This window comes from Micromonas commoda, chromosome 12 (genome assembly GCF_000090985.2).
Source record: "Micromonas commoda chromosome 12, complete sequence".
In the NCBI taxonomy this organism is placed as follows: domain Eukaryota; kingdom Viridiplantae; phylum Chlorophyta; class Mamiellophyceae; order Mamiellales; family Mamiellaceae; genus Micromonas; species Micromonas commoda.
Genome location: NC_013049.1, coordinates 772946 through 785642, shown reverse-complemented (window position 1 = coordinate 785642; position 12697 = coordinate 772946). Strand labels below are relative to the sequence as shown.

At 67.3% G+C, this 12697-nt stretch overlaps 5 protein-coding genes across 5 annotated transcripts; 2 read left to right on the top strand and 3 right to left on the bottom strand.

Moving 5' to 3' along the window:
* Positions 1-39: 39 nt before the first annotated feature.
* Positions 40-1614, bottom strand: MICPUN_103373 (predicted protein; the record flags this gene model as incomplete). The annotated part of the gene is made up of 1 exon (XM_002509049.1): positions 40-1614. The coding sequence occupies one exon, from the start codon at positions 1612-1614 to the stop codon at positions 40-42; it is 1575 nt and encodes a 524-aa protein (XP_002509095.1).
* A 472-nt stretch (positions 1615-2086) lies between these two features.
* On the bottom strand, positions 2087-3211 carry MICPUN_62976 (JmjC protein; the record flags this gene model as incomplete). The annotated part of the gene is made up of 1 exon (XM_002509048.1): positions 2087-3211. The coding sequence occupies one exon, from the start codon at positions 3209-3211 to the stop codon at positions 2090-2092; it is 1122 nt and encodes a 373-aa protein (XP_002509094.1). The 3' UTR covers positions 2087-2089.
* A 2284-nt stretch (positions 3212-5495) lies between these two features.
* Positions 5496-5861, top strand: MICPUN_103375 (predicted protein; the record flags this gene model as incomplete). Its single annotated transcript, XM_002509300.1, has 1 exon — positions 5496-5861. One exon carries the CDS (start codon positions 5496-5498, stop codon positions 5859-5861), a length of 366 nt encoding a protein of 121 aa, XP_002509346.1.
* Positions 5862-6109: 248 nt separating this feature from the next.
* On the bottom strand, positions 6110-8036 carry MICPUN_103376 (predicted protein; the record flags this gene model as incomplete). Its single annotated transcript, XM_002509047.1, has 2 exons — positions 6110-7495; positions 7833-8036. 2 exons carry the CDS (start codon positions 8034-8036, stop codon positions 6110-6112), a joined length of 1590 nt encoding a protein of 529 aa, XP_002509093.1.
* Positions 8037-8351: 315 nt separating this feature from the next.
* MICPUN_103377 (predicted protein) lies at positions 8352-12525 on the top strand (the record flags this gene model as incomplete). The annotated part of the gene is made up of 2 exons (XM_002509299.1): positions 8352-10619; positions 10888-12525. The coding sequence occupies 2 exons, from the start codon at positions 8352-8354 to the stop codon at positions 12523-12525; spliced, it is 3906 nt and encodes a 1301-aa protein (XP_002509345.1).
* Positions 12526-12697: the final 172 nt, after the last annotated feature.

Genomic DNA, 12697 nt, shown 5'->3' with positions numbered 1-12697 from the left:
GTCGACGGTTCATCGACGGCTACCTCGCCTCTATCGCCGCTATCGCCTCGAAGCCTTGGCCGCGTCGAGCGCCGCCGCCGCCTCCGCCGCCGTCTCCGCCCCGGCGATGGCGTCGATGACCCGCCTCTCCCCGGCCCTCTCCGTCGTCAACCCCGCGCCGAGCTCCCACACCCGCACGAACCTCGCATCCGCCGTGGCGAGGTACTCGGGCAACGCCGGGTTAAACGCGATGGCCTGGACGTCCGTGCCCGCGTCGCACGCCCTGAACTGCTCCGTGGGCTGCACGTCCTCACCGCCCGTCGCCGTGAGGTCGTAGAGGCACACCCTCCCGCCGACGCCGCCGCACGCGATCAGCGCCGGCCTCGTCGGCGACCACCCCGCGGCGAACAGCGCCCCGGGAGCGGACGTCGCCGTCACGACTCCGGAACGGACGTAGCGCGTGTACACGCGCAGGGCGCCGTCGCCGCCGCACGTCGCGAAGACCCTCTGGTCGTGAGGGTTCACGCACACCGCGTGCGTCGCGCCTACGTGGCCGTCGTGCGTCTGTTTGATGGGCGAATACATCGGGGGAGCGACGCCGGAGTCCTTGAGTCGGTCCCGAAACTCTCTTCTCGTCACCCGCGAGTGCCTTAAAGCGCACCTGAACACCGGCCCGCCGTCCGATCCCGCGTAGAACGAACCGGGCTCTACGTGCGTCGTCGTGGCCCCGTTCGAGCGCGAACCCACTCCAGCGGCTCCGAAACGGCTCCGAAACGGCTCCGAAAACGCCGCGCACGACGCCCCCCACGTCGTCATCGCGCCCGAAGCCTCGTTCACGGCTGCGAGCTCGTACCCGTACACGGGTCCCTGGGACACGTCACTTAAATCCCACACCAGCACGCGGCCGTCCGATCCCGCGCTCACGAGCTCGTACGTGCCGTCGTCGTGCCCGCCCCCAACCCCGGCGGTCGTAACGGTCGTAACGGCTTCGGGGTTTCGCATCCACCCGACGCACGTCACCGGCTCCCTGTGCGACGCGTCGCTCACCTCGCTCTTACCAACCAACGCGTCCCCAACCGCGCTACCCTTCCCGCCGCCCGACCTCGGCACCCCGTCGGCACCCCCCGTCGGCACCCCCTTCGCGGGCACCCCCGCAGCGTCCGTGTCGATGGCGAGGTCCCAGACCATCACCTCGCCGTCGAGCGATCCCGCGGCGACGACGTTTGGTTTTTGCGGATGAAACGCCACGCACTGCAGACACGACGACGTCTCCATCACGACGTGCGGTCGCCCCGGGTCCACGTCTGCGCGTCGCAGGTTCCACACGCAGAGCGCCCCGGGGGAGTCGCACCAGCCGGTGACGTCGAACCTGCCGTACGACACCGCGAGGGAGTACCCGGACGCGTTCCAGCTGACGCCCGTCGGTCGCAGATCCGCCCAAGGGAACCCGCCATCCTCGGCTCCTCCATCGCGTCGCTCTCGCCCGACGAACGCGTCGGGGTGGTGCGGGGAGAGCGAGTGCATCGGGGCGATGGAACATGCCGCCGGGTCGTCCAGCCCCGTCGCGTCGGCGGCGGACGATAGGTCCCATCCGAACGTCGCGCTGCGCTCGTTCTCCTCGAGCGCGGCCACCATGGCGGGCACCGCGCGGCGGAGAAAGCCGGGCAGATCGTTGAGGACGTCCGCGGCGTCCGTCGCCGTGGCGCCCGCGAGCCACCCCTCGGTCTGACACTCCGAGTCCGACCTGGCGTACGATTGGATCCTGCGTCGCGGGTCAGGTCGGGGGACTCGTGAGACGGGGGCGACGAGGAGGATGGGGCGAGGCGGTGCCGGTTTTCAAATCCGCGTATCGCACCTGACGTTGCGCCGCGACACCGGATCCGTGGACGTCTCCGCGTCCGCGCTGCGAATCGCCGCGCGCCACGTGGACGGTATCTCCGCCGCAGCCTCCGGTGGCGTCGCGTCCACCAGCTTCGCCGGGCTGGGGCCCACCTTCGGACCCCGCATCGGCATGGCGAACGGACGGTGGTGCGTCGTTGACTGAAAAGTTCGTCCGAGGCGTGATTGAAGACTCGTCACCGTTTCTCTCATTTGTTCTATCCGAGGTTCATCACGCGGGAACAGCCCGCGCCGCCACCGACTCGCCCGCCTCTTCCACCGCCGCCTCCTCCTCCTCCTCCTCGGCCCTCTCCGCCTCCTCGGCCTCCGCCCTCAACCGCTCCAAACGCCGCGCCCTCATCCGCCGGTCCAGCTCGTCCGCGTCCACGCCCAAGATTGAAGCCGCCAGGTTCTTGTTCACCTCCCCGCCGTGCACGCAAAACTTCATCGCGTTATCGCTCGCCCGCAGCGTTCGCCCCAGCACGTGCTCGCACGCGTCCCGCCTGTTGGCGTACGCCACGCACCGGTCCACCACGCCCCGGCGGTTAGCGGCGGACGCGAAGTTGACCGTCAGACTGACTCCGTGGTCCAGCGCCACGGCGTAGTGCGGCCACTTTCGAGGGATGTAAACCGTCTCCCCTTCCTCCAGCGTGAACTCGATGGGGGTGGCGTCGCGGAAGCGCGGGAACTTGGCCAAGTCCGGGGCGTGGAGGTCGACGTACGTCCCGGTGGCCTCGTCGTGTATCAGCGGCAGGTGAGCCGGGTGGAACATGACAAACTTTTTGGATCCGCGGATCATGGTGAGCCAGGCGTCGGTGTGCCAGACGTCCACGTGCAGCCGCGTGGCGGAGCCCCGCGGACCGAGGAACAGCCAGGTGAACGGCGGCCTCCACGTCGGCTTGAGCGTCTGGAAAAAGTCGCGAAAGTAAGGCGAATCGTGCGGGAATCCTTCGCTCAGCTCGGGAGCGTCGTCCTCGAAGTTCCACGTTCGCAGGTACGGCACCGGGACGCCGGGTCTTCCCGCGGGATCCCGCGCCGCGGATGCCTCCGCGTCGCGCGCGAACTCCTCGAACCGCTCGATGTACTCCCGCATCGTCGTTCGCATCTTCTCTTTGCGTCCGTCGTCCACGGAAACCTCCAAGTCGCCGTGCTCTCGCGCGAAGAAGTCGAGCGACCATCGGGCGCGACACGGCCACTCGGCGGTGACGTCCGTGAGGACGCACGGGATGGCCCTGTGGACGTAGTCGCGCTCGAAGGCGTCCGGGGTGATGTCCGCGACGCTCTTCTTCTCGCACGCGATCGCGTTCGGGAAGGACGGGACCGCCGTCCATTGGATAACCCGCTCGCCCGCCATCCCGACTGTCACTCGTGCGCCAAGATCTGTAGAAACAAGCCGAGCAGCTGAGCCAGGCCGGTGTACTTGTATTTTGAAAATCCGTTAGGGCGACGCGCGCTCCGGCGACCGCGACAGAGCAGGCGGCGCTCACGGGTGGATCACGACCATGTCGCGCCCCGCAGAGCACGTGATCAAGTACGGCATCGACCTCGATGGCAGCGACAGCGACGACGACGACGACGAAATGCCGTCGGGCGTCGGCGGGTTCGCGGCGATCCCAACCTCCTCAGATCCCACGCCCGAGCTCGAGAACGACGACGGGATGGAAGACGACGGCATCACCGCCGTGGGCGAGAGGGACGCGGGGGTCGCCGCGGCGGTGGAACCGCTCCCGGAACCCGCCCAAACCCAGCCCGAGACTCCCGCGCCGGCCCACGAGGATGGCGCGCCGACGCCCGGGCGGATCGTGTTCGGCGGCGCGCTCGACGCGACGAGGCAGCATTCGTCCGCATCCGCGCGGGGGGGCGCGCCCCGCCGCCCGGCGTTCGCGTCCGCCGCCGCGTCCGAGCTCTTCGCGCCCCCGACGATGAACATCCCGACCGCGTCCGGGCGCGGCGCGTTCGGCTTCCAGCCCTCCGTCGAGCCCCCGCGGGGACAGGGACAGGGACAGGGTCAGGGACAGGGTCAGGGACAGGGTCATGGACGTGACCAGCAGCCCCCTGCTCCTCCTCCTCCTCATCCTCCTCTTCCTTCCCAGCATCATCAGCACCACCAACACCACCAGCAGCAGCAGGGCGCCAAGCGACGCGAACCCCCGATGCAAACCGCGTACGCCATCGCAGCGTCGGTGCTCGACGCGTCTCGCTCCCGTAAATTATCGTTAAACCTCCCGCCCAGACCTCGTGTGACGCGACCCGAGTGCCTCACCGACGCGCAGTCCTTCCACGGCGGCTCGTTCCGACCCGGGTGGGGACCCGGGGGACGGCTGATCCACTCGGGGCGACGAACCGCGGCGGACGCGCATCGCGCCGGCGGGGTTAACTCGCTCGCCGTTTCGATCCAATCGGAGGGCTCGCCGCACGCTCCCAACTCCACGGTGGTCCTCGAGAGGTTCGCGCCCACCGCGGGTGGCGGCGACGTCGACGCCAAGCGCGCCGCGCTGGAGATTGCCCTCGCGCGCACCGTCCGCGCGGGGACCGGGCGCGGCGGCGATCGCGCCATCAGGTTGGGGAGGGACGCTCGAGCGGGGGAGCCGCGCACGCCGGGGCGAGATTCCCCGGATGCTTCCGGTCCACCAACCGACGATTTGATGTCCGACGACGACGACGACCGAGTACCGGACGGCACGCACGGCCCCTTGCTCAGGTTCAGGTGCACGCGCCTTCAGCTCCCGAGCCTGTGCGCCGCGCACCTCTCGGCGATTGACCGATTGCGCAAAAATAAATCGTCAACGCCCAAGGAGGAGCTTCGCGTCGAGGCGGCGGCGTGGGACCTCCTCGCCGTGCTGTTCGGGGACGCGCCCGACGGTGCCCCGCGCGGGTCCGCCGCGGACCGGCACAGGCGAAGGGCGGGCGTGGGCGCGTGGCTCCGGAGGCTCATCGCCGGCACCGACGACGCGAGCGGGGAGCGCGAAACCTCCTCCGACCAACCCGGGGCGGCGACTTTTAATCAATCGGGTCTCCCGTCGACTACGACCTCGGGCGGGTCGGCGACTCTGACGCACCTGGCGGCTGGTCGAAACGTCAAGGCGACCGCGTCCGCGGTTCGCGCGAGGGACCCAAGGCTGGCCACGCTGCTCGCGCAATCCAACGCGGGAAATAGGGGCGGGGAGCTCGCGGCGACGCAGCTCGCGATTTGGCGCGCATCCCCCGCGGGCGCGTACGTGTCGGCGCGTGCGAACGCGGCGTTTGGTCTACTCGCCGGGGAGGTGGCGCCGCCGCCCGAAGAGGTTGCTCGTTTGGGGGGGAAAAATAACGACGATAATAACGGGCTGACTTGGCGAGAAAACTTTGGGCTGCACCTTTGGTTCGGGCGCTCGCCGACGGCGACGTTGGCGAGCGCGCTGGAGGGATACCTTCACGCCATCGAGAAGGGCGCGGCGGAGTTCCCGGCGGCTCCCGGGTCTTTAACGATAGATCCGCAAGCCCGAAGGCTCAAGGATGTCTGCTTCAACATCCTCGCGCTGGCGTCGAGCGGCGGCAGCGTGCCCGACGACGTGCGCGTCGAGAAGACGTTCCATCCGCTGACGTACTGTAAAGACGACCTGACCAACGTCGCGCTGGCGTGGCACCTCTTCGTCGCGATGCGCGCGATCGGCGCGTTGGGAAAAGGGACGAAGGTGGCCGCCCTCGCCGACGAGATGCACGTGGCGTTTGCGTCGCAGCTGCTCGCGGCGGGCGCGGGGGGGGGCGGCATGCAGGGGCGGCGGGGCGCGAGAAGAGGTGCGGGCGATTCCATGGTGGAGTGGGCCGCGTACGTCGCCATGCACGTCGAGGACGGCGCGAGGCGGGAACGGCTGGTTCGGTGCACGCTGCACGGGCGGTGCGCGGACTGGTGCGACGACGAGGGCAAGACGTCGTTTCTGCGGGACGTCCTCGGTGTGCCGACGCCGTGGCTGGAGGAGGCGAGACGGGAGTGGTTCGACTACAACTGGTGGGAGGCGGACTGAGCGCAGCCGCTTTTTACGACGACGACGAGCCGCCATCTTATCCTCGTGTGATTCGATATCTTTACTAAATGGAGCGGTCGTCGCCCGCCCGCGCATGTTGTGTCTATCTCCTGTTCCCCCAAGTTTATTTCTCCGTCAAATCTCGCCGCCCGCTCGCCTCCTCTCCTACTCCGACCCGCGTGCTCTCCTCGCGTGCTCTCCAAACTCGATTTTTCCACGCGCCTCGAATTTTAAACCTCCGTCCTGACTCACGGCTTGAAGTCGAGCACGGTGACCCTGTTGTTGCTGTACGCCGCCGCAACTTTCGTGCCGTCCTTGTTCCAGCAAACCTCGAAGATCCCCCCGTCGCCCTTGTACGTCTTCACCAACTCGCCCTTACGTACGTCCCAGATGAGCAGCCTGTTGTCGAACGACCCGGAGGCGAGGTACTTTCCGTCGGGTGAAAACGCGACCGAGTAAACCGGCTCGGTGTGCCTCCGGAGCGTGTGCACGCATTTACCCTCTTCGGCGTCCCACAGCTTGATCGTCGCGTCGTACGACGCCGACGCCAATATCAGCGGCATGTCCGGGTTGTTCGTCCCCGGGCCGGTCGGGGACCACTTGATGGTGTAGATCTCCTTGGTGTGCTCCTTGAGCTCGTGCACGCACTCGTCCTGCTTCAGGCTCCAAATCTTAGCCGAGTAATCGTCCGAGCACGACGCGAGGAGTGTGCCGGTGGGATCCCACTTGATCGCGTTCACCTCGTCCGTGTGACCCTTGAACGCCTTGATGGGTTTAGACTCGCCGAGCTTGCACACGTAGATCATGTGGTCCATGGACGACGTCGCGAACGACACGTTGTTTCGCCAATCCACGTCCAGCGTGGGCGCCGTGTGAAAGTCAAACTGCTGCTTCGCCTCGCCCGTCTTGGCGTCCCACACGATCGCCGTCTTGTCCACGGACCCGGACAGCAAGTAATCGCCCTTCTTGTTCCACTTGAGCGAGAAGATCGGCCCCTTGTGCTTCGAGAGCGTGTTGACGAGGTTACCCTCGGCGTCCCAGATTCGCGCCGAGCCGTCGTAAGAACCCGTCGCGAGCATGGACCCTTCGCCGTTCCAGTCGAGGGTGGTGACGTCCTTGCTGTTCTTGTTCCTGTCCTTGGACTCGAACCCGCGCTCCTTATCGTCGTCGCCGTCGCCGTCGCCGTCCCCGTCTCCTCCGTCGACGGGCGAGTGCACGAGCACCGTCGGCTCCTTCAGCGATCCCTGCGCCCGCCGCCCCGACGGTCCCGCGGGTACCGACCACACCCTCGCCGTGGCGTCGCCGGACCCGCTCGCCAGCTGCGACGTCGCGGGAGACCACGCGCAGATGAACACCTCGCCCTTGTGGCCCTCCAGGCGGGTCACGTCCTCGTCGTCGATCGCCTCGGCGCCGACGTCCGCGTCGTCCATCTCGGCGTCATCCATCGGGGTCGACCCGCCGTTGGCCGTCTCGGCATCCGGCTTCTCCCGCTTGACGCGCTTCTCCTGCTCCCGGTCCTTGTCGGAGCCGCTCTTCCGCTTCTCCTTGACGATGTTCTTGAGCTCCTCGACGGGCTTGGACAGGAGGTCGGAGGAGTTCAGCATGCTGAAGTTTCCGTCGACGTCGGTGCCATCCTGCGTTTGAATTAGATCGCAGAGGGTTTGAGAGGGCGCGGTCAGAGATCGAACCAATTGCGTTTGGGGGGTGCGCGCCGAGGCGGACGGTCGGAGGAAGCCGCGCGGGCCGCGACACGTTCGAACCGGCGATCACGCGCGGGATGTCCCGAGGGATCCCCGCGAAGGAAGCGGCGGGGCGAGATGTCGACGGGATCCGCGCGCGCGCGGGTGGAAATTCGCGCGCGCCCCCTGAGGGAATGGAGCAAATTTTTCCCCGCGCTCCTCGGGGTCCGGCAAGCGACGAGCAATGCCGACGCGAATCGAGGTGCAGGGCGGGATTCACGGGGACGCTCACCTCGTTGAGATTGGCCTCGAGCTCGAGGTACTGGAGTCCCTTCTGGATGAACGAGATGAGCGCGCCCGGCGGGAGGTCGGTACCCGCGATGGACGTCTTCTGGATGTAGGACTCGTAGCCGAAGGTGTACGCCGCGTGGGTGAAGCCGCTCTCCTGGAGGTAGCGGTAGACGAGGTAATTGACCTCGTCGGAGGAGATTGACATGGTTCCTTGACCCCCTGGTGACGCGCACCGGTTAAGTGCGGGGTCGCGGCGCGTGGAATGTGCCGCTCTCCGCGCGCGCTGTAGGGTTTGGAGATTGTGGCACGCGAGGCACGGTGACATTTACAAACATTTTACGTCCCATGTCAAACAGTCTTGTCCTTTTGCAATTTAGCAATGCTGATAGCGCTGCACGCCAGTACAGAGCGCGCCGCGCGCCAGAAGCGGCAGCTTCGTTTTCGAGCGAGGCGTTTCCAACGTTCCTCCACTCCCGGGGCCGCGCCCGTCTCCTCGGGGGAAACCCAACCGCCCGGGAGGATGCCGCTCATACAGATCACCGACGCGTACAACGAACCGCTCGACCTGTGGCTCTCCCCGAACCACGAGGGTCAGACGCGGTTCGTGCGCGAGAGCGACATACCCAAGGCGGTCGCCGACGCCGACGACACCGACGACGCGAATCTTCTCGAACGCGCCGATGACGACGACGGGGCCGACGACGAGTCCGCGCTCTGCCTGCCGTGCGAGGTGGAGGACGAGGCGTCGGTGGTTCGCGTCCCCGCGCCTCCCCCCGTCGGCCTCGTGGGATTGCTCAAGCCCATCCCCACCGTCCTGCCCCATCCCGACAAAGACAAGGAACTGCTCAAGGCGGTCGAGGACACGCGCAAGTTCTCGTCCGAGGCGGGGGTGCCCACCGTGTTCGTCACGCGTCCTCCGAGGGACGTGATATGCCGCGCCTGCAGGGACGTGTACAGGGACCCGGTCATCGCGCACGACGGCTTCACCTACTGCCGCCAGTGCGCGCCCAAAGACTTCGACTCCGACGACGACGAAGGCATCCATCACTCCACCGTCGATCCCGACCACGACCCGACGGCTGCGCTCGTGGAGGACCACGACGCGTGGGAGAAGGTTCTCGCGATGCAGATCTTGTGTAAAAACGGCCTGACGTTCATGGACAACGCGGCGGGCGCCAACCGCTGGGTGTACAATCCCGAGGGGTGCACACAGTCGATCACGCTCGAGGCTCGAGCCAAACACGAGCTCGACTGCGGATACCGACGAGCGCGGTGCTCCTTGCCCTACGGCAGACGCGACAACGACTCGTGCCCGGTGACGCTGTACCAGTTCGAGCGCGAGGAGCACCAGCGCGAGTGCCCGTTCCGTTTAGTGAACTGCGGCATCGAGGGGTGCGCCAAGCGGATCCAGTTCAACCGCCGAGCGCAACACACGGCGCTCTGCGAACGCAAGGTGTTCGAGTGCGCCAACGGGTGCGGGTGGAGGGGCGCGCGAAACGAACGCGCTCAACACAAGAACGCGTGCGAGCTCGAGGTGGTGACGTGCGGCAGGGAGGACACCGAGGACCCTTCCCTGTTCTGCACGCACCTGGCGGAGAGACGATTCATGTCGCCGCACGCCAACGAGTGCGAGTACAGGCCGACGCCGTGCGCGCACTGCAAGCGAAAGGTGAGCGCGAGACACGCGGCGGAGCACGAGAAGCACTGCGAGGAACGCAGGGTGCTGTGCGACGACTGCGGCGCGAGGGTGCTGGAGCGACACCTGCCGGAACACCGGGAGGTTCACTGCGGGAAGGGTTCGTTTCGTTGCGAGTTTCAAAAATACGGATGCGCGGAACGCGGGACGAGGGCGGAGTTGGAGAGGCACTGCGCCGACGACGCGGCGCGTCACCTGCGCTTGGTCATGCTCCAGCTCGACGCGCAGCACGAGAAGTACGCGCAATGGTATCGCGAGGTGGACGACGTGAAAGAGACGGTCGCGGAGAGGGTACGAGCGGACGACGAGGTGGTCGCCGCCGTCAACGCCGAGGTGCGGCGGGTAGAGGACGAGGGCAAGGCTGAGATCGTCACGCTGCGAAGGGGGCTCGCGGACCTCAGGGCGTATTACGAGGAGGAGGTTGGGCGTCTGCAGGCGCAGATGAAGCGCGTGGCCAAGGACAGCGACGCGAGGGTGGCGGATTTACGCGCGGAGAACGCCGCGCTTCGAACCGCGCTGTCGGACAAGATGACGAAAGATGAGATGAACGCTTTCGTCGCGGACGCGTCCGCGTTCAGAGAAACGCTCGAGCACGAAACGGCTCGTGCCAGGGATGAGATGGACCGTCACAGGCAGCGGTGGGAGCGGGACGTGTCCAGGGTCCACGAGGACATCAAGGACGTCCGAGCGATGTGCGACGAACGCGTCAAGGCGGTTGACGCCGCGGTGGCTAAACACGAGGCTTCGGACCACCTCAGAGTCGACGCGGTGGAGGCGGAGCTGCACGAGGCCAACAAAGAGTTCGTGGACGACCTCGACGAGCTGGCACGGCGGCAGAGGGACCTGGAGCAGCGCTGGCAGGAGACGAACGAGGCGTTGAGGGGTCCGAGGAAGTTAAAGGAGAGCGTGAGGGATTTGCAGTGGGCGGAGACGAGGGCGCCGGAGGTGACCCGACCGGCGGTGAGCGCGGGGAAGAGCGGGAGCGTGCGGCACTTCGGCATGGGCACGACGAGGGACGAGAAGGGACTGGCGAGGTCGCGCGCGCAGGGAGCGGCGGCGCTGCTCTTCGGCAAGGGATCCAGGATGGACCCGGTCGGGTGACGGCGGCGTATGGTAGAGGACGGTTGTTATTTTACCTCGTCGTCAGTCTTCTGTCGCAGCGAGACGGAATTTTGACGTCAGAATTTGAAGCGCCCGAGAGGAGGGAGGGATGGGCGCGTCCGGGAGCAAGGGCGCAGCCCCCCCGCCGCCGTCGCCGCGGGCGGCGTCTTCGGGGAGCTCCACCGCCCGAGAGCCCACGAGCCGGCTCGAGACGGGCGTGACGCTCGCGTTTTTGAGAGACCTACCCGACCTGTTCGAGGTGCGATCTGGCGCGATGCCCCAGTCGCTCACCACCGAGCAGCTCGTCTTTGGCAAGAGCCGGCGCAACGCGACGAGGCCGAGCCCGCTGAAGCGGTGCCTGTCGCAGGCGACGAAGAAGCGCAACTGGTGCTTCGTGGAGGAGTGCGAGCATCAGGGGTTCACGCACTCGAGGCACGGAGACCCGTACTTCCTCCCCGCCACGCACTACGTCGTGCACTCGTGGCATCGCAACTGGGGCCAGCTCACCGAGGCTCTCGAGCGGTTCACCGAGACACGACGGTTGAACCCGAGGGAGACCAGCTTCTTCATCGACGTCTTCAGCGTCAACCAGAACGTCCCGCCACACAGGGAGCTGCTGCCGGACGCGCTCGCGTTTCCCTCCATCCCTGAGGACGGACCCGCGGGTGCCGATCCGTCATCTTCATCGTCAACGTTGGACGACGACCTCACCGCGGAGAAGTTCTTCAAGACCACGGTGGACGCCGCCACCAAGACGTCGCTCGCGCGGTGCAACTACCGCGTGGTCGTCGCGCCGTCGTCGTGGTCCAAGCCGCCGGCGTATCGACGGCTGTGGTGCGTCTTCGAACTCGCGCTGGCATCCGCGCAACGCGAATTCGGCACAGCTGGCGATACAGCCGAATCGGTCCCGAGCTCGCCCACGTCCCCTCGGGCGCTCGTGCCCGCGGATTCGGCCCCGCCCGGGTTCGATCTCGCGCTCGTGCGGTCCGAGGAGGCAGACCTCGTCCGCTCGTTCACGGCCACGCGGGAAGGGGACGTCGCGTTCGAGTGGATCGGCGGCATCGACGCACAAACCGCCACGGCGACGGACAAGCTCGACGAGACGCTCCTTCGCGAGTACGCGGAGAAGAAGTTTCCGGGTGGGTACCGGTTACTGGACGCCGCCGCGAGGGACGCGGCGGCGTCCGCGCTGGCGTCCGCGTGCGAGCATAACCTCCGCGAGGCGATCGACGCGGAAGACGTCGCGACGGAGTGCGACATGCGAGCCGCGCTGGGAAGGCTGCACGCGTACAGGCGGAGAGACGCTGACGCTTCGGCGCAGTTCGAGGCTGAGGCGGCGAAAAGATTGGAGGCGGCGGAACGGGGCGGACCGAACGCGCCCGCCGCGGACGCGTCGGCGCGCGCGCGGTGCCACGTGAACCTCGCGGACTCGCGGAGGCAGGCGGCGGCGGCGGCGGCGGCGGGCGGGCTGGACGGTTCGGACGCGCGGGCCGCGCTCGAGGACGCGGCGGCAAACTACTCGACGGCGGTTTCGCTCATCCCCGATACGGACCCCATCGCGTGTACCGCGCTGGAGGGGAAGCTGACGACGCTGCGGGAGATGCAGAGGCTGATTCCGCGGATGCAGGATAGGGACGATGACGTGCTGACGGAGTGCAGGATCGCGCTCGGGCGGGCGTACTTTAGGCACGGGCGGATGCAGGAGTGTTCGGCGGTGATGGCGTCGGCGGTGATGGTCCTCGACAAGAAGCACGGGCGAGACCACCCCTCCACGGTGGCGGCTCGCGACCTGGCGACCCGGTTGCTCGGGCGGGCGCCCATCGAGGATTGGGTGGGGGAGGAGACGGGGCGGGAGGTGGAGAGGCTGGGCGGGAGGCTGGCTGACGTGAACGTGTAGTCTGTCTCACGCGGGCGTCGACTACTTCGACCGTGTCGCGTGGTGACTGGTCTGATTCATGATGACAGTGTGCCCGGACACCGGATAATAAAGTTGGCGGGAGTTCTTTTTGATGACGTCACTGTGGACCGAGCGCGGCGCACGAGATGCTCGCGTTGACCGTCGCTTGTCC